The sequence below is a fragment of the Ambystoma mexicanum genome, chromosome 3q, assembly GCF_040938575.1.
Source record: "Ambystoma mexicanum isolate Mex_15411 chromosome 3q, UKY_AmexF1_1, whole genome shotgun sequence".
Classification (NCBI taxonomy): domain Eukaryota; kingdom Metazoa; phylum Chordata; class Amphibia; order Caudata; family Ambystomatidae; genus Ambystoma; species Ambystoma mexicanum.
The window spans coordinates 747,511,629-747,538,134 of NC_090926.1; the positions used below are offsets into that span (position 1 = coordinate 747,511,629).

Sequence of the window (26,506 nt, forward strand, 5' to 3'; positions counted from 1 at the left end):
ATGGTCCTGGACCCGCTGATGGATAGGTTGAGAACGAATGGGACCCGTGAGGTGGTAGACAGGGGAGGAGACTCTATTAAATTCAAGGAAATTAATGAGGCGCCGGGGTTGGTTGATTAATGGGAAGCATGGACCCGAATTGGTATACAACTGGGTGCCCCATTTACTTATCATTCAGTAGTGCACAAATCTTTCTCACGTATAGATTTGGTACCGATGGCTTCCGGTACCCTTAAGTGGGTCCAGAAGAACGATACGAGTTCCGTACCCTGGTCGGATCATGACTTGGTCACAGCAGTGATTGGAGTTTGGGATGAGAGGGTCAACCGAGGCAGTTGGTACTGTAAGGACTACCCTGTTGAAGGAAAAGGAAGTGGGAGCAGCCATTCCCATGAAAATTAAGGAATATTTTGAATTCAACAACACAGGGGAGTGCAGTACAGCAATTGCGTGGGAGGGATTTAAGGAGAGCATCAGGGGAGAATCGATTGGGGTAGGCTCTCGAATAAGGTGTGACTGATTAAAAAAGGAAGAGTCCTTGAGAAGGAGGATTGCGATCCTGTGTCTCAAAGGTGATGTGGGGGGCCACTAGCATAAGCATTAAAAGGCTGACTGACCTTAGGACATATAGGGCCAAGCTTGAGGCTCTTCTTGCATACAAAACTGATTGGGCCTTCAAGCACCTTAGGCAGAAGTATTATGAAAAAGGGGAGAATGCAGATAAGCAGTTGGTGTGGAGATTGAGAGCACAAACGCAGTCTAGAATGGTAAATGTTGTGTAGTGAGAAGGAGGTGAAATTCAGAGAAGCAATTTGGATATTGTAGTGGAATTTAGGAAGTACTATGCTCTTCACTATACTTGAGTGGAGCACTGATGTTGAAAAGGACATTCCTTAATGGGTGGAGTTTCTGGTGATGTCGTCAGACAACGCTGCCCTGTTAAGACTCTCCCGTTACTGTGGAGGCGGTGGTAGTAAACATAAAAATGCATGAAGAGTGGTAAATCCCCTGGGGAGGATGGTCACACAGTCAGGTTTGACAAAATGATCTGGTCTATCACAGCGCCCAAGTTGGTGAAAATATTCAATGAGGTATTGACGGGAGAGCCCCTACTGAAGTTGATGCTAAAGGCTATCATTAGGGTTATCCCTAAGGAAGAGAAGGACCCGAAACTATGCACGTTATACAAGCCCATTTCCGGACTCAACACAGATGTTAAGAAAATGGCAAAGATCCTGGGGAATAGGCTCGATAAACTTCTCGCCTTGCTTATTCATGGGGATCAGGTGGGTTTTATTTGAGGGAGACAAGGATCCGTTTATAAGAGGAAAACGCTGAACCTCATGTACCGAGCCCAAAAACTAACTAGAGAAGCATATTTGGTCTCCCTCTCCCTAGACGCTGAAAAGGCATTTGACTGGGTGGAGTGTTTCTTTATGAACGAGGTCCTCGTCAAATTTGGTTTTGGAGAATGCTTTAGGGCCTGGGTGGCTGCGCTTTATCAGGGTCTATCAGCGAGGGTGCCGGTTAATGGGATTCTATCTGATGACTACCCCCTATATAGGGAAATGGGCCAGGGGTGGCCCATCTGTCCCCTTCTCTTTGTCTTGGTGATTGAGCCCCCGACAGCAGCAATTACGGCAAACCCTGGGCTAGATGGCATTGATTTTGAGGGGGTGGAATTTAAGATTTTGCTATTCCCCTCCCACCCTAGCACTTCGCTTATTGCGCAGACTGACCCCCCACCCCCTTTTTGCTCTGCACTTGCATGATCCGAATGTCACAAGGCCTAGTAGGACTGTTATTGTATCTTCCACCCTTGTTCCCCCACACCTTGTTTTGTCTTGTGGCACCTTGAAACACTATTTGTTGTATAGGCGCCTTACAAATGTCTAATAAATAAAAAATGTGCAGACAACTGTGTCTATGTTACACACCCTGGGGACTCTATGAAGAAAACTAAAAAGTTTGAGGTCTGTGGTGCTATTGCAGGCCTTAAAATTAACCATTCGAAGGCTTTCATCCTCCCGATAGGGCAGGATGGCTTGCTGTCTATGCCCAGTCATGAATGGTATGGGTTGACATTGGTAGATGAAGCAATACCGTACCTGGGTTTCAGGATTTCGAGGAATTTTACAGATCTGTATAGGCTAAACTATGACCCCGTTATGGGAGTGCTTCAGTGAGATCTGAAGAGATGTTCTGACCTCACTTTCTCTTGGATAGGGAAGATGACGGCAGTTAAGATAAATATGCTCCCCAGTCTGCTCTTTCAGTTTATGATGCTTCCCACGTCCTTACCGGACAGATTTATTAAGGGCATTTCCCACATATGCGTTAGCTTTGTGTGGTGAAGGAAAAGGGCACGGATATCGTCTAAGACCTTGGTGCTCCCTAAAGGGGAGGGTGGGTTTGGATTCCCAAACTGCTTTCTATATTAGAAAGCGGCCCAACTTAGGTTAGTGTTGGAACACAAGTCAGAGAACTTGTGGACCTATTGTACTTATCTGGAAGACTGCGTCACATTCCCAAAAAAGTGCAGGGGTTTTTTATGGTCACTGATTAAATGTATGTGGATTTTGTGGAGGAAATGTATGTGGATGTTGCGGAGGAATAACTGGTTGAATAAAGAATGATCCTTGTGGTCAGGGATAGGGACCTCCATACATATGTGGTGGGCTTGTCCTTGTGTCCGTTTTTTTTCCAGTCAGATTTAATGAGCTAGATCAAGGACATTACCGGCAGCTTGACCCTCTCACACTTTTCATGGTGATCCCACTCAATGATTATGATACATTTAGATTTCCAAAGATGTGGGAAACCCTCATACGTGTGAGGAGGATAGCAGTGGCACAGAAGTGGAGACAACCCCCTGTACCTATTTTTGGCTACAGAAGGTGTGGAATGTTTATCTGATGAAAAAATAGACATACACGGCACACAATGATTTGACCACATTTATGGATGAGTGGGGATGTTTAAAGCAAAATTCGGCTCTGGTCAGGGGGATTCCTTCCCGCCAGATACCCATTTATGGGTACACCACGAGATGCAGGTTGAGAGTAGAGTTGATTAAAGTGGCATTTGTAGCCATCAGCAGGGGGCAGAAGAACCCCCTCGGAGTGCAAGGGTTCCCATGCTCCCAATAGTTGTATATATGACTTGCTTGGTTGGTCAGTGATGATGTTGCTTAATAACAGAATGGCTCCCTTTAGACACTTGCACTGTCAGCCCCTATGTTATTGCTTTGGGGCCTATCCAGTTATGAGGTGGCAACATACGATAATATGCTCTACTAAGGCCGGTAGGCCTGATGGGCCAATGTTACCATGCTGGAATCCTCCTGGATATGATTTAGATGGTTTTATGTTGTTTTAATTCTTTGCTTGTTTTTTATTATTGTTGACAGTATTTCTTTGTAATGCGTTGTGTGTTATAAAACTTCAATAAATACAGAATGATAAAAAAGTTCAACAATTTGAGGGACATCTCACGGTGGAGAATAACATTTTATAACTGCAAAACACAAGAAAACCAACTTTTTAATATTTGAGCTTCTGGAAAAGGACAATGTTCAGCTCTCTGCCAATAACCCACAAAGGGGGCTGGACTGACGGTCGGCGAGAGAGAGAGATAAAGGGAAAGTGCTGTATTTCAGTCAAGTGTTTAAAAGAGTGGGCTCCAGGTCAAGCCGATGTGTCGAATAGTTTCTCAATCATCTCGCCCACATGCTCCACCCGATATTTGATGTATTTCTCATGGTTCTTCGTGAAAGGTACACTTCCGTATCTGCAAGGGGACAAAACAGTATAAGTGAGATTTCAGCAGTTCCACCCAATGAACATTTCTCTCCCCTCACTCCAGGCATAACTAATGCTCTAAACCCCAAAAAATGAGTAGACACGAGACTCACAAATAGAACATTGTACAAATGGCAATTCTAAACTGACTGGAGGCTTAAAGAAATGGGAAAAAGGGCCCTTAGAACGATGTGAGCAAAGAGATTAAGGGTGGTCAGGAGTCTGTAGCATTGTGATTAAAGGTGTTCAAGTGGTTATGAGAGCATGGATTAGGAACGAGAGAAAGGCATATTGAGAACGAGAGTTTAAGTTTTTTAATTTATTTATTGGACATTTGTATGGCGCCTATACACAAGTGTTTCCAGGCGCCACAAGACAAGATAGGGGCGGGGGGGGGACATGGGAATCACAAAAGTAGAACAACAAAACGGTTATTTTGGCCTTGTGACAACCCTACCGTGCAAGTGCATGACAAGGTGGTAAGTGCAAGGGGAAGAGTGGATGAGTGCGGTGGACAGGGAGGACCAAGTTGGGTTAGTCCAGGAAAAGGAGCCTAAGGGCAAGTGCTGGCAAAGGATCCTGGGGGGACTGGAAGGGGGTGGTCTGACCCCTGTATGACTCTGAAGGCACCAGGTCCCAATTGCAGCAGCAGAGGGAGAGTAAGCAGGAGAGAGGGAAGAATGAGGAGAAAAGGAAAGTCTTGAGAAGTTTCCGGAACTTAAGAAGATCTGGCTCAAGTCTGAGGGTGTGGGGGACCCATTCCAGAGGGAGGAGTCAGCTAAGGAATGGCATCTACCTCCCACTCTCTGCTTAGAGAAGTGTTTGACCTGCAGAGAGATGAAGTCAGAGGACCGAAGGACTATTCGAGCTGATTCTAACCTGGTTCGAAGGACTAACCGGGAGGTATTTAGGGATGGGAAGCTGGATGCAAAGAGGTCCCAGGCCCCAGACAGCCTTCTGGATGATGCAGAGGGTCTTGAATTTGATCCATGTGGTTACCGGGATCCGGCGGAGAAATATTAGGGCTGGAGAGATGCGGTCCCTGGGCTTGAGGCCAAGGATAAGTCTTGCAGTCCTATTCTGGATTAGTTGAAGGGGGCGAAGGGAGGAAAGAGGCAGATTGAGGAAGAGGCTGTTGCAGTGGTCTAGCCTAGAGAGAACCAGGGATCTGGAGACATTGAGATTCTGGGGGAAGGTGAGGAAAGGTAGAATGCCCCCAAGGAGATGCAACTGAAAGTTGGACTTCTTGGCAAGGTCTGTGATGTGTGGAGAGAAAGAGAGAGGAGTCAAAGCTAATCCCATGTTTTTTTTGCCTCACAGGTGGGTGAGGGGAGAGGACCCAAAGAGTCTGGCAGGAGAGTGGGAGGGAACCCAGGAGCAGGTGACCCAATGAGAAGGATCTCTGTCTTACTGGAATTAAGGCAGAGATCATTGGCAGAGCACCATGCCTGAAGAGCAGTCAGGGATGAAGGAGGTGGAGGATGGCAGCTTGAAAGAGAGCTGTGTGTCTGCATAACACTGCAAATGAGGATAGAAAGTGGAGATCAGGTGGGCCTGAGAGGCCTGGTAGATGTTGAAGAGCCATGGCGATAGGAAAGAGCCTTGAGGGACACCACAGGTAGAGAGTGAGGTAGAGGAGAGAAAAGGACCCATTTGCACTTGGGTATGTCTGTTTGAAGGAAGGAGGTAAGGCACACCAGTGCCCTGTCCGTGATGCCTAGAGTATTATGATGATGGAGTGGTTGACTGTATCAAAGGCAGAAGAAAGATTGAGGAGGATCAGAACAGAGGGAGTGTTAAGTCCAGGTTAGAGAGTAGGTCTTCACGGGTGTTCAGGAGAGTAGTTTCCGTGCCTTGTCAGAAGAAAGAGTTTGACAGAATAATGTGGGAATCAGGATTAAGGACTGGAAGGAGTTTGTAAATTGGCATACATGGTTGTAATGAGGATCTAAAGAAATCCCGGGCTGCATATACGTAGTGAAGATGTGGATTCAGAGGGGCTGTGTCACAGTCACAGAGTGGATGCAAGGGAGGATGCATGAACAGTTATTGAAGAATGCTATGAGAAAAGAAATTATAGGTGGTCAGGAAACCTATTGTGAACAATGAAATTAAGGGTTGCAAAAAGTGGTATGTAAAGACTGTAAGGAGGCTTGGAGAATACAGATAAGATGGTGCCAGGAGTCTTGCAAAATGGGATGTATGGGATGTATGCATTCCAGAATGATCCAAGTTTAGCATCAGAGGAAGTGGTGCCGCCCAATCAGGAGGCACGGAACAGAGCTGCCATGTCTGTTGGCTCCGCAACCCTGTTCCCAAGCCCCATTTCTACTCCTGTCTCTACCAGTTCCTCTGCCATTCACACCTGAAGGTGGGCAATGTTATCTTTTTTCCCAATCCCACACCATACCCGCTACACAGAAATGTCACACAAATAAGTTCCTGGTCCCACTGCTTCATACGTCTGTATGAATATTCTGTAAAACTGTGTTGGTAAAACTGTTTCCCAACACCCTAGTGTCTCACCTCTGGAGAAATGCCCCATATTCATTCTGTACTATTTTCTTCTGTGCTTGTCGAATCTTGTCCCTCTGCTCCTGGTCTGGTATGGCCCATGCTTTCTGAATTTTACATAGCTCCTCCAGGCCATCGTTAAACCCCTGAGAGGCAAAGAAAGAGGGAAGAAAAAATAAAACCACGAGAAACGCATCACAGACCGCAATAAGACATGATATTTGACACAGCATAATTGAAGAACAGGTAGGCCTTATGGAATGCCATAGTGGGTAACATTGCCCTGCACAAGCAAAAATGATTGCTGTCCCCTGCAGCATATGATTAACGTTTAATGGGCACACAATGCAAGTCTTTTGTAAAAAAGAGGTTTAAACATTTGGCAACATAAACCTTTGCTGCAATGAAGTAAAATAATAGTTTACACTTGTTACCATGCTGACGCAACAGCCTGAATTACGAAGATAAGCAACACTATTTTTTTCACACCTTGTGATTGCCCTTTCATGTTATGCTGAATACCTTGATAGGGTGTGCAGGCATGGTAAAGTGATTCATTTGGTAAAAGGAAACGTAGATGGAAAAGGAACACCCCAAAAAAGCTATTTTCTGGCCTACTGTTAAGTCCAAGTCCTTGTGCATCACGCACAGAGCAATACACAAACAAGGCGCAGAATTCCTAAGCGATAAACTACGCCTAGATCAACCAACAAGAACACTAAGATCAAGCACCGACATACACCTGGAACCAAAACCCTATAACAGAAAAAAACTCGGAGGATCCTCTTTCTCCCAACAGGCACCCAAAACCTGGAATGACCTACCTAAGAATATACGGAACACAACAAACCACCTAGCATTCGGGAAACTCCTCAAATCATGGCTCTTCACAGGGTAACCACAACGGAGACGCACCAGAATGCGCAGACATTAAAACAACGATAAAAATAACTCCAATCCCGGCCACTCTCAATCTGAACAAACACTCAAACCAAAGAACTAACCACCCGACAGAGCATAAGATATCATGGAAAATAGCCACAAAAGGAAGGCTCCAGAGACTGAACACATACTTAGATACAGACGAAAGCCCTAAAGTGACTCGCCCACTCGCACGTACCGGACGCACCATATCCAGACCTACAGACGCATTTAGATAGAACTGAGAATATTAGCATGGCCACACTTGGATGGAGTTGTGGACATTGGCCTGCGTCGCATCTAGAGGGGACTTTGAATGCTAGCATGCCCGCCCTTAGATGGAGTTGTGAATGTTAACATGTCTGCATTTGGACAGAATTGAGAATGTCAGCCTGCATCGCATCTAGATAGGACCATGAGTGTTGGCATGCCCGCACCTAGGTGAAAGCTGAATGCCAACATACCCACACCTAGATAGATTTGTGAAATATAAGCCTGCATCGCATCTAGATAGGACCATGAGTGTTGGCATGCCTGCCCATAGGTGAAAGTTGAATGCCAACATACCTCACCTGGATAGATTTGTGAAATATAAGCATGCGTCGCATCTAGATAGGACTTCGAGCATTAGCATGCCCGCACCTATGCGAAACCTAAAGACTAGCACAGGCCACACCTAGAATTGCGGACACTGGCCTGCGTCGCATCTAGATGGGATTGATTGAAGGATAGCAAGCCCGCGCCTAGATGAAACTTGAATGTTGGCGTGTGCCACACTTGAATTGTGAACACCAGCCTGTGCAGCATCCAGATGGGGTTGCGAATGATAGCATGCCCACACCTGGACAGATTTCTGGACGTTAGCTTGCGCCACATCTGGACAGGACTGTGAATGTTGGCTTGCCCACACCCACATAGAATTCTGGACATTGGCCCGGGCCGCATCCAGATAGAGTTGTGGGGGTCAACTGGTGCCACACTGGGACAGAACTGCAAAGGCTAGCATGCCAAAGGTCAGGTAACCCACTAACCAATATAAGCTCAAACTCTGCATACTAAACTCACGCAACCATCTCTCGCACAACAAGCTGCACGCACTTCACAACACTGCAACAACACATAAGCCGGACCAACAGCACACGCGGCCTATCACAGACCCGATACGCGCACCAAAGCTCAGCATCTGGTGTATACCGAGTTGAAGCTGCCAACAGAACACCACTCCTCTCACTATCCTACTCCCTCTTCACCTTACTAACCCACCCCACCGTATCATTTACAGATCCGCCAGAGTGCCTGGGGACCAATTCCGTTGGTGACGGTGTGCGGTACAAATACCTTTAACATTTAAAATTTCTCACTCATCACAGGTGAATAGAAATTACGCTATTGCCCACTCTTCTGCACACAGAAAACCTCTCCACTGCATCCATTGCGCCAAATCAAGAGGTCGGGTGTGACAAATACACATACAGAACCTTTGCAGGCCATTGGTCTAGAGTAGACTTGATTGGCTATTTTCCTGAGGATGATATTGTACAGAAATGATAACCTTTCTTTATTGACCTCCTTTCAGCAAATCAGAAAGTTCAATGCAGTCAATAACTACTGCATTCCAGACATTATTACTTCAGAAGCAGCCAGGGAAACAACAGAAAGCATTTCTCTACATTTGCCAACAAAGCAATTCCCCAGCAAGATTTCGTTCAACAAAACATTTCAACCTAGTTTAACACACCAAAGGGAAGCTAAATAAATTGAACAATGCTTTCACTTTTGGGGGGGAAGAACCCTTTTCACTTTAACATTGCACCCACCACAAGCTCATGCTAAAGCTATTCCAGTTCAACCAAGTTTACCATTAAAATGCTTACATTCTAAAGACAATCTAGTTATTTAAGTATGAGTAAATTAAATGTGATTTTAGCACGTTTTGTGTACTCACTGGTTTTACTTCACCACCACAATGATTATTCCGATTAGCACTATATGCAGATAGCCTTATAGACCTCGGGATGGGATGGCTCATTATCGCTTGGAATAACAACCCGTCCCTAACTTCTAGCCCTCAGCGAACTCTGCACCTCCCTCAGTCCATAAAGCCATATTAGGCACCCCTGTTCATAACGTTTTGCTTGGCTCAGCCAAAGAGGCATGCAGATTTCAAGCAAATCGTGTGGCACGAATACCTGGTATTTGCTCTAAATCCTATTCATTGACCAGCTGGGCCAGGGTGAAGGCCCATATCCTGCCTCTCCCCCACCATGTCCCTCTGCACGCTTACCTGCCTTTCTTCAGCTAGCTGCAGGTGGCTCTGTCCTGTTGCCTAATTCATGCATTGTGACCCTTCCCTTTGCCGCAACGCCATGTCTGGGGAGTCAGTGTTGCATCCTCCCACTGTGCTTTCTCTCAACCCACCCATAACAACCCCCTTGCCCCCATATATTTTGTAAGCCCTTACCACCCACCTCCAGGAGTGCTTAAAGCCTTATCATACGGGGGGTTGGAATTGCCAGTCATTAGGTGCGCAAGGCCCTCCTTCACCCCTGTGCTTCGCTCAGACCATTAAATTGGACTTGCAGGCACCCAATGCCCTGGAATATCAGCCTCCAGGGGTGGCAAGGCTTGAGTAGACGGGCTTCAAACGACAACACTTAACTCATGTAAGTAAATGATGAAAGTTCACAAGGCTGGATACCACAACAGGGTACCTATTGGAATGTAGATCATGCGCTAGGCCTGAATATGTGTTGCTAGGGGGAGCTCCCATCCTTGTGTCTATGAGGGGCAGGTTACACAGTTCTGAGGGAGAATATGAACTCATTGAAAAGGCACGGAAGGTCACAAGTTCACACAAGTTGGCCAACCAAATATGCCATGTAACACCACATTGTATTGCTGTGGATGGGGCCCAACTGAAGAAATACAGCTTATTCAGTTGACATCACAACTAACCCTTCAGGATTCAGCTCTAATCTACAGAATTCAAAAGGGAAGTATTGTTGGACTTTCTCGATCTCTCTGCAGGTGTTTGTTTAAAGTAAATCAATCGTACGACCATTGAAATATACCATTTCTGAAGTTTACCGAACACATAAACAGAAGTTTGATTTGTATTGCAAAACGTGTGTTTGGTCTATATAGAAACGTGATGTTTTTAAATAATATCTTACCTAGGCCTTGCCCATTTAAAAATTACAGCATGATAGGTAGTGGTTTTCAAATGGAAAGAAGTGGGCCTATTAACAGGCCAACAGATGGAAATTGACAGCACAGCAATGACAAATACCTTCTTATTCTTTGCCATCCATGGTGTATGCCTTATCGCCATCTCATGAGAGACCGTGATTGTGAGGGCATAAATACATTTGGTGCTGCTCTATGGGAACAGCAGTCTTTTGGAGCATCTTCGGCATCCCAGCAAGAGACTGGGACAGGCCCCACATTTCCCAGCATCATTGTTGAGATGGATTTCTAAAATAAGCCTCTGGAAAAAGGATTTAGGAGACCCCTTTATTTATTGTAAATAGGGAAAGTTAGCCCAAACACAATCAAGGTAGGTGATGAGCAGTCAAAGCTTAGTCTCTGGAAAAGTGTGAGATTGGTATAAGGCTACAATGAGTCCACACAGAACAACAATAATAACTCGTCAGTAAGTATATAAAAATACAATTATGTATTGGCCCTTTAGGAACACAATAGGCATTTAGAAATTCAGGGTAAGTAATGTAAATAAAAAATATACATACATCCACCCATAGAAATAGAATTGCGTATGAATTATGTACGACTGTTTAACAGGTGAGTAATCAGATGCAGAAAAATAAATAAATAAAAATCGGAGGAATTGTTAAAGTAAGCACAAACTCAGTTCCCTCCATCCTATGAAGTCTAGCCCTCAGATGCAAGGGGTCTTGTGCTCAAAAGGCACAAAGACCAAATTGTGGTTTCTTCAGGACTGATGTAATGGGCTGTGGTGGTGCTTTGGAAGTTCTTTAAAGGAAGGTAAGCATTTACTCCAAATCAGGTAAGTACCCCACTCTAACCTATTCCCAAGGTAGGCGTTAGGAGAGGATCCTCAGCCCAGGTTCGACGACCAGAGGCCAGGCCAGTGGGAGTTTAGGGACAAAGACTACACCAAATGTTACCCTATGGAAGACATGAGTACACAGTAACAGGTTTGTTCACTTACGCACCGACTCGGATTGTTCCAGATGACACTGAAGGTCTTCTGCAATTTGCTGGGGACACAATCTTCTGTCCTTGATTTAGGTGAGGGAAGCCTATGGGACCTGGGTGCAGAAGTCACTTTTCAGGGCAGAAGCTCACCAGATGCATCGAGTCAGTTTCAAGAAGAAGACCACGTTTTCTTCATTTGGGGGGGAAGACTTTGGTAGTGCAGAACCTTTAGAAAAGCCTCACAGGGGTGCAGAAATATAGTTCAAGTGGAGGTCACCATGGTCAGGTGGTGAGAGGCGATCTTTCAACTGTGAATACAGAAGCAGCCCCTGCACAGCTTTCCTTGTAGGGAGACGACGAGGACGGAAGACTTACGGCATAAGCTGAAGATCTTGCAAGTTCCAAGGCTCTGCTTGGAACAGCGACGGCTGCAGTATGGTAGTCCAAAATGGATCTGGTCAGACCACAGGGTGGTCCAGGGACACTTCCAAAGGATTCCAAGGAGTGGATCCTTGAGCAGGGGGTCGAGACTGGTTGTTCCCATCAGCCCACGAGTCAAAGCACCAATAAGGGTCTTCGGAGATCAAACAAAGGAGCAGAGCTTTACAGTCACTGGAGTCAATGCTGGTTAGCTGCAAGGGTCGTCCTCAGGTCGTCAGCAGGCTGCTCTTCGTAGAGGTCTAGGTCACAACAATGATGTGCCGAATAGCTGCAGGAGCCCTCCTTTTATCCAAGTTTGAGGCTGGGAGTAAGCAAGCCCACCAATGAGAAGGATCTGCACCATTCAAACAGCCTAGGGTTGCAGCAACAGACTTTGGGCAGAAGAAGTGAACTGGGACCAGACAGTTCCATCCCCCTCCTCCAGCCCATACACCCAAAGCCCACTTGCCCTCGAAAACAGCAGTTTTTTCCAGGAAAGGGGTTACCATATATGGCATTGCCATACCCGAGAAGGCAGGCAGAAGGACAAATAACAATATGGCCAAAGAACAAGCGGCACAGCCATTCTAGGATGCTAGCCACCATTAGTAACCATTCACGGTAAATGCAAAATTGCACAAGAGAAACATCACAAACTGTAAAAATTCACAAAGCTGGTGGCAGCTAGTCTTAGGCACATTGTCAAAGTAACCAAAAATCAATTAGATAAAAGGTTGCAAGGATACCAAGTTCCCTAACTGCACTTCACGCAAAGTGATGTGTGCAATTGTAAAAACACTAAAATCCCAAAAGAGTGACAAAGTCCCTCAGTACGGACAGTCTTAGGGACTAGTCAGTTTCCCCATAAGAACGAGCAAAACAAGCAAGGGAAGTAAAGCAGAAGGCTTTACTGACCTAGAAAAATCAGGACAGGGTTAAAAAAATGAGCAAGACAACTGCAATGCCATTGGAATCTATGGAGGAAAAGGTGCAAAAAGAAAATCTCTCCTAACTCTGTCCCCACTCCCCCAGACTAGGGACAGGAGGATCTAATCCACCCCTTGAAGGTTTTCCCGTTTCATTTGTTATACATCCTGGGCAGCACATTAACACTGCTATGTTGAGTACCTGGCCTATGCCCAATAGTGAAGTCAAAGCACTGGAGACTTACGGACCACGTGAGCAACTTAGCTTTCTCTCCCTGCATGTTCATCTGCCATTGTAAGAGCTAACAGTAATAATTCTGTATAGAGAAGGGAGTCCAAAAGAGGGAGGGTCTCGGGTGCAGAAGGGCCCGAACGATGGAAAAGCACTCCTTTTCCATTGTGGCCCACCTTAACTCTTGGATCTTAAGCAGCCGACTGATGAAACGCATATGGTGCTCATTGCCTTTGTTGTCTAGCTGAGAGAGGACTATTCCTATTTCAGTGTCAGAGGCATCAGTTTGTAATATTAAAAGGCCTCTGATAGTCAGGTTCTTCAGGTGCCTGGCAAAGGGAATCCTCCAGGACCTGAAAGGCCTTCTCATACTCCACTGACAAAGTAACCTTGTTATGCTTCTTTTGAGTGGTGAGGGCAGTCAAAGAGATAGCTATGGTTCTATAATATGCCATGAAATTCCTGTAATAGCCAGTGAGGCTGAAAAAAGCTCTCTCCTGGGTTTAGGCTGTGGGAGTTACCCAGTCTTGTACTTTACTAGGTATAGGCTGAATTTCACCCCCACAAACCTCACACCCAAGTGTACTGCTTTTTAAAAATGTAATATCTTAAAACATGGAGTCTACTGGAAATGCATTCTGAGTGCTCTCAGCAATGGACATTTTCCTCAGGCCTCAGTGAAAAGCTGCATTTTAACGCGAGCTCTGAATACAGTTTTCTCTAGAAACTGTCTATATTAGTCTACAGTGCTTCAAGGACAGCTTTGCCTGATAACATTGCAGGATCCGAAAGCAAACTTTACGCTCCCATGAGAAGATTGGAGTGTTTACCTCTTGGAGTTTTCCATCTGACATTTTGGTCGAATGCTTGTGAAGACTTGCAACAGGTGCACTTCCTGGAAAAGTACTGTCCTGCCTTTATGGAAAGTTTAAATGGGAGCGCACCAGATTAGGCTGTCAGAGAAAAGGCTTCAGGGCTGGAGAAAAGGTGGATGCATCTTTTCCGGTCAGACCCGTTGTGAAGGTTCTCTCTGCAAACCTGGTCTGGAAGCTGTCCAGTGAAGTTCTTGGCAAGATGAAGTGGCCTATAGATTCACCAACGGTGATGTATTTTATCTAGTTTACTTTTTATTGCATTTTATTCACTTGTGTATGCTTTTGTTTTGATTTAATAAACAGCCATTAAGAGCCCATGTTATAATCTAGCTGAGAGTCGAGTGAGATCTTGCGTTTCAAGTGTACAATGCTTTTTTATTCAGTGTATTGGGGAGAAATATAAGTAATATGTCTGTGCACTTATTTTGGAAAACGCAAAACAAATTGGTGTCACAAACATCTTGGCTGCCTTGTGCTTTTAAATTACAGGCAGCTGCAATCTGTACTCATACCTTGAAGTGCATGATTATGTTAAATGTGTTTCTTTGAAGTGAAAGCTTTGCTGTGTGTTGGAAGCACTTTGTGTGCAATTGTTTTGAGGGACTTCATTTGGACTGTAGTCAATTATTCATTGTACGTAGAGCTGCTCGCAGAGATTCCTGTGATATTATAATTCCTGGTTGAACTAAAGCACTGTCAGATTTATTAGCTAAGGAATTCGCATGTGCTGCGGTTTTAAAAGAGCCATGGGATGAATTTTTGGAACAGCGCATAGCCCGCTGACATTGTGTTTTGTTTACATAAGGTACCAGTGCAAAAGGGGAATGAGTGTACAGCGCTGGGAAGGCGGGGCTGGGTCATTCTTCATGCTTACTGTAGTATACATCAGAAACTTATGGAATTACAGACAGATGTGTTACATTTGGAGAAATAGTTTGCAGCTGAGAGACATTTTTTTGATGCATCAATTGCGGTAGAAAATCTGCCATGACAAGGCTTCTAGGTATCAAGAAGTGGCAGAGAGCTGCTGTTCGGGTTGCAAGGTTTAGGTATAGGAAACGAAGGGGTCGTGTTGACAGACAAATTGGAAGCAGTAATTTCCACTGCTGATGCAAATTGGAATCCAGATGTATGGGACGGTGACAATTAGCGTTCAAGAGAGACAGATTCTAGTCCTGAAGTGAAGACAGAATCTACACTTAAACAGGATGGGAAGACTGTTACTGCTAACCCAGTGACTAGACGTAGGACAGGTCTGCACCCACACAATCCGGGTGGTGGTGTGGTAGATTTTACCACACTGGAAGATTACACACAGCAAGAGGTGGGTGAGGTTATTTCTCCATTAAGGCAGAAGTCAGACGAGCCCTTATTGACCTGGATGGTGCGCATGCATGAGGACAGCACTGGTGGCTTGTTTGTGGATGCCACGTCCCACGCTTCCTACCGCTGTCCACTGATACTATAGGTGTTACAGGCTGGGCCTCCGCCTGATGCGAATGGGCAGGCCTCGCAGGTGTTTTTGTTGCACCTGGCAGCTCAGGGGTGTAACCAAAAGTACCCTATTGCAACAGATTGGCCCACTGAGGAGAAAAAGTGGTATACCTTAAAGGAGGCAGTTCAAAAAAATCAGAGAATATGCTATGAAGGAGGCAGTTCCCAGTACATATGGGGGTGTTGCCATTTTCAACCAGAAGAACAAGTTACTTCTTACCTTGTAACGTTCTTTCGACGGGATGTTCCTCCGACGTATTCCTCATCTTAGATATCTCCTTCCAGCTCTGCTGGCCTCGGAAAATTTTTTCTCTAGAGGGCGCTGCGCGTCGACGTCCTCCGAGTCGATGTCCCTCGACAGCCGCCGTATCGACGTCGACGTCATCCTGCCTATAAAGGCCGCACGCAGCGTCCGTTGCTCAGTTCCGTTTTGTAGCCCACAATAATACTTTCTGGACTAGACTAATCACCCTGAAGGAGCGTAAGCTGCAACACCACGGGAAGTAGAACTGCGGGGATGGATGGGAGGGCCGATGAGGAATACGTCGGAGGAACATCCCGTCGAAAGAACGTTACAAGGTAAGAAGTAACTTGTTCTTCGAAGGGATTGTGTCCTCCGACGTATTCGTCATTTTAGATAGGCTCCCATAGCAGTATTCTATTATTGGAGGAGGGAGTACTGACTTCACGCTGTCTTCTATTGATGAATAGAATGCAGTACAGCCCTTCCAAACCTAGTCTCTTGACTGGAGGAGGAATCCAAATTGTAAAAACGTGTAAAGGTATGGACAGACGACCATGTAGCGGCCGCACAGATGTCTTTAACCGGCACGCCTCTTTTGAGGGCCGATGAAGCTGCAATACCTCTGGTCGAATGAGCCCTAAGGTTTTGAGGGGGCTCTTTCCCTGCCAGTTTATAACATTCCAGAATGGCTAGAATGATCCATCTGGAAATGGTCTGCTTAGTTATTGGTAACCCCAGCTTGTGACCTGCATAACCTACAAACAGCTGGTCTGCCTATCTTATCCTGGCTAGTCTACTAATGTAAAAACTTAAAGCCCTTCTAGGGTCTAGCCTGTGTAACCTCTCTTCCTCTTTCCCCGGGTGAGGAGGAGGATAGAAAGATGGTAGGGTAATCTTCTGAGTGATATGGAATTCAGAAACCACCTTTGGGAGGAAATTAGGCTTCACTTGCAGGACAACTTTGTCTTTGTGAAATATTGTGTGAGGGGGTTTACAAGAAAGAGCTTGTAATTCGCTCACCCTTCTAGCAGATGTAAGTGCTATTAATAAAACAGTTTTAAGGGTAAGGAATCTTAACGAACAAGAATGGAGTGGTTCGAAAGGTGTGCCCATCAGGAAAGTTAGTACTAAGTTTAAATCCCATAGGGGAACTTGGAATGGTCTTGGGGGATAAACATTGGTTAACCCCTTTAGAAACTGTATTACCAAGGGTAATTTAAAATAGGATGGTTCTTCCGCAGTGCGTTTAAAGATGGATAGCGCTGCGAGATAGCCCTTAATGGTGCCAACTTGAAGGCCTGAATTCGCCAATTATAGAAGGAAGGACAAAACCATTGGTGTACCACATGAAAAAGGGTCGATATTCTGTTCTCTACACCAGCTGCAAAATCTGTTCCAACGGCAGTGGTATAAAGACTTTGTTGCTGGCCTCCTTGCCGAAAGCAACACCTCCATAACATCATCAGGGAGGTCCCAATCCTTGTACCTCAACCTTTCAGAAGCCAAGCGTGAAGGTTGAGGGTTTTGATGTCTGGATGGAGAACCTGACCTCCCTTCTGTGAGAGTAGGTTCTCTCTGAGAGGAAATCGAATTGGAGGGCAGATGGACAAGTCTAGAAGGTCCGGGCACCACGTTCTCCTGGCCCAATCCGGGGCAATTAGGATCATGGTTCTCCGGAATCTTCTCAACCTCCTGATCATTTGAGGAATGACAGGGACCGGTGGGAACGCGTACAGAAGCGGAAACTCCCAGTCCACTATGAACGCGTCTCCCAGAGCTCCTCTCGGGGGAAATTCCCTTGAGCAAAACAGATCGCATTTCCTGTTGACGCTGGTGGCGAACAGATCCAACTGAGGGGTTCCCCAAAGGGCGAAGATCTCTTGAAGGACTTCCTGAGCTAGTTCCCACTCGTGGGAGACTGAGCTCTGCCTGCTTAGAGCGTCCGCTGTCAAGTTCTTCTCTCCGGCTAGGTGAACTGCCGATAGAGAGATTCCTTCTTGGATTGCCCAAAACCAGAGCTGCATCGCCTCTCTGCACAGGGGTAGTGATCCTACGCCTCCTCTTTTGTTGAGGTAATGCATGGCCACTGTGTTGTCTGTCATTATCAGGACGTTTTTCCCTTGTACAGCTGGCAGGAACGCCTTCAGCGCAAGTCTGATGGCTCTCAGCTCTAACAGGTTGATATGTAGTCTGGACTCCGATGGAGACCAACGACCGCTGATGGTCAAGTCGTTGGCGTGGGCTCCCCACCCCGTGAGTGAGGCATCCGTGACTACTGTTATCTCCGACCAGGGTTGCCAAAAATGTTCTCCTTTCAGAATGTTCTCCTGACAGGCCCACCACTGAAGGTCTCGAGCCACCCTGTCGGGAACCTGAAGAAGATCTGTCATTCTCCCTGAGAATTGTGACCACTGAGTCCTCAGTGCCCACTGGAGGGATCTCATTCTCAGGCGAGCCTCTGGCACTAGGAAAATGCAGGATGCCATGAGGCCTAGCAACCTCAAAAAGTCGAAGGCTGGGAGACGTTGGGCATCTTGGAACTTGGTAACCATCTGTAGAATATCTTGACCCCTCACCTCTGGTGGCGAGGCTTTTCCCAGGGAAGTGTCCAGGATCGCTCCTATGAACTGGAGTCTCTGCGATGGTATCATTTGTGACTTCTTTAAATTGAGGGAGAAGCCCAGTCTGTGAAGGGAGTGGCACACGTGATTTAGCTGGATCTGAGCTTGTTCCGAAGAGACAGCCCTGATCAACCAATCGTCCAGGTAGGGGTAGACATGAATCCCTTCCCTCCTTAGACTTGCCGCCACTACCGACATTAACTTGGTGAAGACCCTCGGGGCGGAGGTCAGCCCAAATGGCAGCACTCGAAATTGATAGTGAGAGTTGCCAATTGCGAACCTCAGGTATTTCCTGTGTTTGAGATGGATAGGCACATGGAAATAAGCGTCCTGAAGGTCCAGAGATACCAACCAGTCCTGGAACTGAAGGGCCTGGAGGATCTGAGAAAGAGTGACCATCTTGAATTTGTCTTTTCTGAGGAATATGTTCAATTCTCGCAAGTCCAAGATGGGTTTCAGTCCTCCGTCTTTCTTTGGAATGAGAAAGTAAGGGGAGTACCAGCCCTTGTTCCTCTCCGCTACAGGTACCGGTTCTATGGCACCTTTCTCTAGCAGGTCCAAAATTTCCTGCAAGAGGAGCGGATCTGGAGCTTTCTGAGAGCTGATCCCCGGTGGATGACTCTGAGGTATGCGTAGGAGAGGCAGGCAGTAACCTTGGGCAACTGTTTCCAATGCCCAAGCATCTGACGTGATAGCCTGCCATTCCGCCAGATGTTGAGTCAACCTGCCTCCTACAGGTGTCCTCTGAGGGAAGTCCTCAGAGTGGTTTTGGGGCGGCTGATGCAGATGCCGATGGTAAAGAGGCACCTGCTGTTGCTGCGGCCTTTGAATATCTACCCCGTCCACCTCGGGTAGTTCTTCTTTGTCCCCTTTGAGCCGGTCGTCCTCTACCTCTTACGAATGCGGAGTAGAAGCGAAAGGACTTGCCTCTCGCAGAGGTTCCTGTGGGACGAAAAGGTGTCTGACGGATTGCAGCGCCTAGGGATTTTGCTGCTGCTTTTGAAGTTTGCAGTTTTTCTAAACTGTCATCCGCCTTTTTCCCAAACAAAGAAGAGCCATCAAATGGCATGTTCAAGAGCCTGGCTTGCACATCTGGGGCAAAACCAGACTTTCTCAACCAAGCAAATCTCCTGGTTGTTGTACTTGCCGCCATTGCTCTGCTGATACTTGTCGCCATTGCTCTGCTGATACTGTCAGCCGAATCAATGCCCGTCTGGAGGGATTCGCACATAGCGTCTTTACCGTCCTGTATGATATTCAGGAACGCCTCCCTTCCTTCTCCCTCCGGGATTCAGTCAGCCGCTGTAGAAGCACACTCCCAAAGTGTATGGCTGAATCGAGCAAGGGTGCAAGTAGCATTCACAGATTTTAACGCCATGCTACATGCCGAAAAAACTTTTTTTGCCATAGCATCATACTTTTTATCGTCCCTGTCCTGTGGGACGGTAGGATAAGCCGTCTTGACATCGGTAGAAGATGCTGCCTGTACCACCAGACTTTCTGGGGATGGGTGTTTTGACAAAAACTCCGGGTCTGTAGAGGATACCCTGTATTTTGTAGACAGTTTTTTATTTACTGCCGGGACGACATCTGGGGTTTCCCAGTTCGTCATAATCTTCCTCTGAAGAGCTTTATGGAAAGGCACCACAGGATCCTCCTGTGGGCCTTTATCAAGAATATCCGTGAGGTCATCTTGTTGGAAAGATTGTGAAGGTGCAGACCACCCCATAAACTCTGTGATCCTGGCCATTAAGGCTCTATAGGGGGTTTCAGCATGCTCCCCCGGGTCTGGCCTAGCAAACTCCACCTCAGGGGAAGTGTCTAACCCACTTGCCTCATGTAAGGAATCATGAAGATCCTTTAACCTGCGTTCTTCAGAGGAAAATTCCTCTCTAGTTGGGGTTACAGGTCCCTGCAACTCAAATGTGTCTTCCTGTTCAGACAATTCACCCTCTTCCAAAATTGAGGACATAGTTCTCAATTGTTCTGAACTCATAAAGGGTGTAAATCCCATTTCCAAGGCAGAGGGTGCCGAACTTGTCATTATCGGCCTCGAAAACGTCGATGTCGTCGACGTCGAAGGCTTCGAGCGTGGCGTCGAAAACAAAGGCGGAGGCCTCGATGACCTCGACAGAATTGGGATTCTACTCGACAATCTCGAAGCCATCGTCATCGAGGACCTGGGGATAGTCACTGGGTGTGTCGTGACCGTGACTTTTCTTGGCGTCGACGTCGAGTCGACAGACCCGTGTGTCGAAGGTCCCTTCGACAACGGCGTCGAAGACACCGACCTCGGCGTCGACGGAACCCTCGTCGACGGCGTCGACGGAACCTTCGAGGAAGGTTTGGAGGTCATAGTCCTACTCGAGGGTTCGAGACGCGCTCGAGAGGTTTCCTTCGCCGGGTACTGCGACTCGCGGCGTTTTTGACCTTCGGGTCTTTCGACCAGAGCATCGCTCTCGGCAGTCTTCGAGGGGGTCGAGGCCGCTTTCTCGAAGACGCTCATCATATTTTTGCGGAATTCCTCCCATTCAGCCCGGGAACTATGTTTCGTGGGGCAAGGGATTCTTTTTGGCGAAACAGAGGAAGAGGAAGACTGAGAAGGGGATCTTCGACGTCTCCTCTTCGAGTGCTTCGATCTCGAGGAGTGATGGGACCCACTCCGAGACCTGGAGCGCGAATGGCGACGAGGAGACGAATGTCTCGACTTCGTCGACGAAGAAGAAGCTTTAAAAGTCTTACCTTTCTTCAGCTTCCCCCTACGCTCCTTCAGGGCCTTAGCTGTCATGGACATACAGTCCTCGCACTCCGAACAATGATGTTCAGCTCCCAAACACCACAGACAAACTCTGTGAGGGTCAGTCAGTGACATCTTTTTTCCACAATCTCGGCATTTTTTGAAGCCGGATCGAGGAGTTGTCGGTTCCGACGAGGAAGCCATCGAGTACGGATCGAATAACTCGAGGTAAATAGGTTTAATCTGACAAAAACTGAGCAACGGTATTCCGAGGCACTGAGTAAGCGCGGTAAAAACGGAACTGAGCAACGGACGCTGCGCGCGGCCTTTATAGGCAGGATGACGTCGACGTTGATACGGCGGCTGTCGAGGGACATCGACTCGGAGGACGTCGACGCGCAGCGCCCTCTAGAGAAAAAATTTTCCGAGGCCAGCAGAACTGGAAGGAGATATCTAAGATGAGGAATACGTCGGAGGACACAATCCCTTCGAAATATGGTTATCAGAACTGCCCCACACGCATATAAAAGTGTCATTCCTACTTTGTTGGTGGGCATGACTGGGAAGGCAACTGATAAAGTGGTGGATGCTATACCGCAATTGTCAGATCTGGGTGAGGGGGACAAAAAGAGAGAGAGCTAGAGAGCGCGCCAGAGAGAGGAGAACGGAGGGCAGGAGACAAGATAGTAGAGATTCCTGGGTGTCAAGAAAATAATTATTTTTGGCATTGTTGAAAGATGGTGTACCATAGTAAGAGATTAATGATATTGAAACCAGGGAGATGTGTGAGTTACACAAAAAGAGAGGGCTTGCTGGGAAAGTCAAGATACAGGTGGTTTCCAAACAGAGAAATGACACTTCGCGTTCAGCGCCTCCTGGGGAGGAGCAGGAAGAAGGGTCCATGGGGATTGTTGTAGGAGGCAAATGTGTTCATATGTAAATATATTGCTCTCCAATTACAAACATGTGTAAATATGTTATTCTGCCATTTTAACCTTGTAGCCAATGGAGTGTACAGTATAACACCTTCCATTCTGGAATGGAACATTGGGGTACTGTTGTTGGAGAGAGATGTTATGACTTGAAGGCAGACTGAAGAAATGGCAGTTTGGGGCTGCTTACTACGTAACTTGAGAATTTGATGGAAGAAATAAATGCTTACAATTACTTCAATGTGCCTCAAGTGTGCATCTCATTACTAGTGATGAGGATCTACTGAAGCAGCTCCAGCCGGAGCCTACCTCTGGCCATACTGCAGAGGAAACAAAGTGAAAGCGAGATGTGCAGGTAGAGGAAATGAAGCGAAATATACACACAAAGCGATGTGAGAGTCCTGTTGAGGTCCTAAAAGCAAATTGGGGACGGCACACAATTTTTGGAGATGCCCCTCATCCAAGGTACTGAGCGCCAGGGGGCTGGTGGCCGCACTGACAGCCGTAATAAGTAAAGCATGAGGGTGGGCACGCACGCACGCGCAAAAAGGGTGCAAAACAGACATCGTAAGGTCAGACGAGCTCGAAAAAGCAGCAGTGGCCATTTTAAAGTCAGGCGACATACAGACATAGCAAGCAAAAAGGTGCTGGGCGGCTATCATATGGTCAGGCGACCTTAAAAAAAAAGTGATTTTTTCCAGACAAAGAAAGCTCCAAAAAAAGGGATGTGCAGCTACTTTAAGGTCAGATGACCTTGGAGTAAAGGACAGTTTGCAGAAAACACAAAAATTAACATCCAAGGAACAATACCGTTTCTACCACATCAAGGGGAACCAAACATGAAATGGGATGATTGGAAGGAAGGATTCATCCGATATATACATGGGGTATATAGCAGCAAATATTTTAGCGAAAGAAAAGACTCCTTGCTTTATTGTTGCTTGGGACAAGAAGGACAAGCAGTATTCAAGAAACTACCAGAACTGCCTGGAAGTGAAGCTGAAGGTTTAACCCTTTAAGTGCCATGGGTATTTCTCCCCAGTGCCAGGGCCTTTTTTGGTGATTTCGGTATGTGGCCATTCAATGGCATGTAACTTTTTTGTTACATGAGATATCTCTGCCAAATGTGGCTCCTTTTTCCCCACATGTAGGTGGTCGTAACGCCACCCAGGAATCCTAGGTTGCTGTAGGGGGGTGAGAGAAAATAAGCAAAAAGGGCGAACATTTTGGGTTTTTTCAAATAATGCCAATAAAATGATGCACAAAGAAGTGTTTTACACTTTCCTTGCAGGAGCTAGGAACAAACAGTTTGCTGTGCTGAATTCCCCAATTTCCTGGCTTTCAAGAACAGGTTGAGTGGAAACGGAAAAAAATTATTTTGATGTGATTATCAACTGTTTTGTGAGAGGTAGGAGATTTTGGCCATTTTTGCCAATTGGACATGCATGGACGGAATGGGAGAAAAGGGTAGGAAAGCCAAATTGGTGGACGGAAAGGCAAATGTTTCTGAAAAGTAGAAAACATTCCAAGTTTAGGAAGGGGTGATTTGTGTAGGTCAGGCAAACACTAGGTAGGGGAAAATGCCATAGATTGGGGGAAAAACCGGGAAAAAAAATCGAAAAAAAGCTATGTGTTGGACATGGTTCGCTTGGTACGGCAATGGCTTCTATGAATTTTGAGAAAAGCACTGCTCCACTACATTCCCCATGACTCTGGCAGTTAGGAAAGCACACATTTTATAAAGTGTTTTACAAAACAAGCAATACCACAAGCCAAACACTGAGCCATGGTACACAGGAGTTTTACGCTCACGACCTGAACAGACAAACTTAGCATGTGTAAATTGGGAAAACCAATGTGGTGAGGAACGGCAAGCATAAATCTTTTGAAAGAGCACAGACAGACCTTTTCAAGGGTAGGTGACTTGTGCAGGTTACAAAAGAGTATGGTGCCTAAAGCAGCGTCTAAATGTAGGTCACATTTGGGAAATGAAAGGGTTGTGTGACAAAGGGCACCAGCAAATGGGACAAAACGTTATGAAAACCACACAAACACAACACATGGCCTACCATCCCGCGTCCCCACTGGTGTCCCGATGAAAACGGTACCTCACATGTGTGGGTGCACCTACTTGGCCGCCAAGAGGAAAGCCTAAAACACAAGTAACCCCAAGTCTGTTTTCAGACCGGAATTTCAGACACTCTGCCGACCAGCACAACATACAGATATGGGCCTCGGGTGTCCAAGCCACCAAGGAAAACAGGGAACCCCATGCATTTTCGAAAAGAGGACATCTGTGGGAATCCGCAGAGGTATGATTTGGGCAAATCGCCCCAGAATTTATTACCCAGACACCCCTACAAAGTCCGAAAAGTGGATATAAAAAAAACGCATTTTCCGTACATTTCGCTCGGCTCACCCATCGAAACACCCCCCCTCCCCCAACAACACATGGCCTACCGTCCCGCGTTCCCACAGGTGTCCCGATGAAAACGGTACCTCACATGTGCGGGTGCACCTACCTGACCGCCAAGGGGAAGAACAAGTTACTTACCTGGAACTGTTGTTCTCCAGCATGGGTCTGGCATGGATTCACATGCTCATGAATATTCGCCGTCGTCAGGCTGGGAATCCTCGATAAAGAAAAAATCAGTATCAGTTTCGTTTCTGATCTGTCTTTCTTAGTAGTAACCAATCACTGATCTCTGGGTCATACTGCCCCCAGCCAATGACTGCCCTCGCCCTAAGCCCCGCCTCTGGCAGCCATCCTCAGATTTGGTAGCACGCCAAGTGGCAGTATGAACAAGTGAAGAGCCGCAGAGGGGTAGGTGGGAGGGTTCGCATGTGAATCCATGCCAGACCCATGCTGGAGAACAACAGTTACAGGTAAGTAACTTCTTCCTTCTCCAGCATGGGGTCTGGCATGGATTCACATGCTCATGAATAAAAGAATACATAACAGTATACACATGCACAACCACGGGAGGTGGCAACAGGCTCAACATTAAGCAATACAACAACTCAACATTAAGCTTCTCTTACCTCCTCACCAGGCTCACCTTAAGCGAACAGGTTGTGCAGCACTTCTTGGCCGACCCTGGACTCCTCCCTGGAGTCCCGATCGACGCAGTAGAATCTTGTGAAGGTGTGCGTCGACCTCCACGTAGCAGCCCTGAAGATGTCCAGCAGGGGCACACCAGACAGGAACGCCGAGGTAGCAGCGATCGCTCTGATTGAATGGGCTCTGGGACGGTCGGGCAGCGGTCAGTTTGCCAACCAGTGACAATGCATGATGCAGCCGGAGAGACATCTGGAAATGGAAGCCTTCGAGAGAGCCTTCCCTTGGTTCACAGGTCCAAAGTTCACAAACAGTTGTGACGTCTTCCGAGAACTCTTCGTGCGGTCCACGTAGAACTTCAGCGCTCTAGCTACATCCAGCGAGTGCAAAGTCCTCTCGGCCGGCGTCGAAGGGAAGAAAACTGGTAACACCAAGGGCTCGTTGAGGTGGAAGTCCGACGGCACCTTGGGCATGAAGGAGGGGTGCATCCTCAGCACTACCCGCGTGTCATGAAAAGTCAAGTATGGAGGCTTGAAAGATAGGGCCTGAATCTCTCCCACTCGTCGTGCAGAGGTGATGGCCACCAGGAACGCTGTCTTCCATGACAGGAACTTCAAAGGCGCCGAATGCATAGGCTCGAATGGGGCTCCCATGAGCCTGGTCAGCACCACATTAAGCACCCACGCGGGGCAGGGGCCTTCACCGGCGGGAATGATCAGAATAGTCCCTTCATAAATTCCTTCACCAGGCGATGAGACCACAAGGACGCCCGTCCCATAGTCCTGGTATATCGGGAGATGGCAGCCAGATGTATTTTGATGGAGGCGTGGGCCAGTCCAGCTTTGGCCAGCGACAGTAGGTACGGCAGCACTTGAGGGGCCGTAATCCGCAGAGGGTCAATCTTCTGTGCACGGCACCAGACAGAGAACCTCTTCCATTTATGACAGTAACACTTGAGAGTTGAGGACCCCTGGCCTTGGCAAGAACCTCTCTGCAATCAGCCGGGATATCGTACCCTCCAAACTCTAGTGCTGCAGGAGCCAGGCCTGTTAGTTCAGCGACTGTGGGTAGTGATGGAGAATGGCGCCTCCTTCTCTGGAGAGAAGATCCGCGTCCCCGGCAGCTTGACTGGTGGGAACGTTGACAAGTCCAGAAGGTCCGGGAACCAGATCTGCCTCGGCCACGCCGGTGCGACGAGGATCATCCTGCACCTGGACTTCTTGAGCTGGTTGATGAGGCGGAGCAGCAACGGCAACGGAAGGAACGCGTATAGAAACAGGCCGTCCCAAGGGAACGAGAAAGCATCGCCCATGCTCCTCTGCTGTGGGAACCTGCTGGCGAACCTCTGGCACTTGGAGTTCGTCGCCATCGCGAACAGGTCGATCCGGGGTTTGCCCCATCGTTGGAAGAGTCGATCCACTTGGTCCTGGCGCAGCTCCCTGCTGATTGAGTCTGCGATGGTGTTTTTTGTTCCTGCCAGGTGGAAGGGAACCAGAAACATCCCCTGGGCGACGGCCCAGTGCCACAGATCCTGGGCCTCCTTGGATAGGGCT

General features: G+C 47.2%; 1 protein-coding gene across 9 annotated transcripts in view; it reads right to left on the reverse strand.

Moving 5' to 3' along the window:
- Positions 1-3,477: 3,477 nt before the first annotated feature.
- The window catches only part of EXOC7 (exocyst complex component 7), a 704,768-nt gene continuing 681,739 nt past the window's right edge, over positions 3,478-26,506 (reverse strand). For 8 of the 9 annotated variants that reach the window (XM_069654713.1, XM_069654709.1, XM_069654707.1 and 5 more), the window contains 2 exons: positions 6,327-6,460; positions 3,478-3,789 (listed from right to left, as the gene is read on the reverse strand). In XM_069654713.1, the coding sequence (XP_069510814.1) occupies positions 3,687-3,789; positions 6,327-6,460 (237 nt within the window). In that variant the 3' untranslated portion in view covers positions 3,478-3,686. The remainder of the gene's footprint in view (positions 3,790-6,326; positions 6,461-26,506) is intronic. The other variant, XM_069654714.1, reaches the window with a different exon arrangement.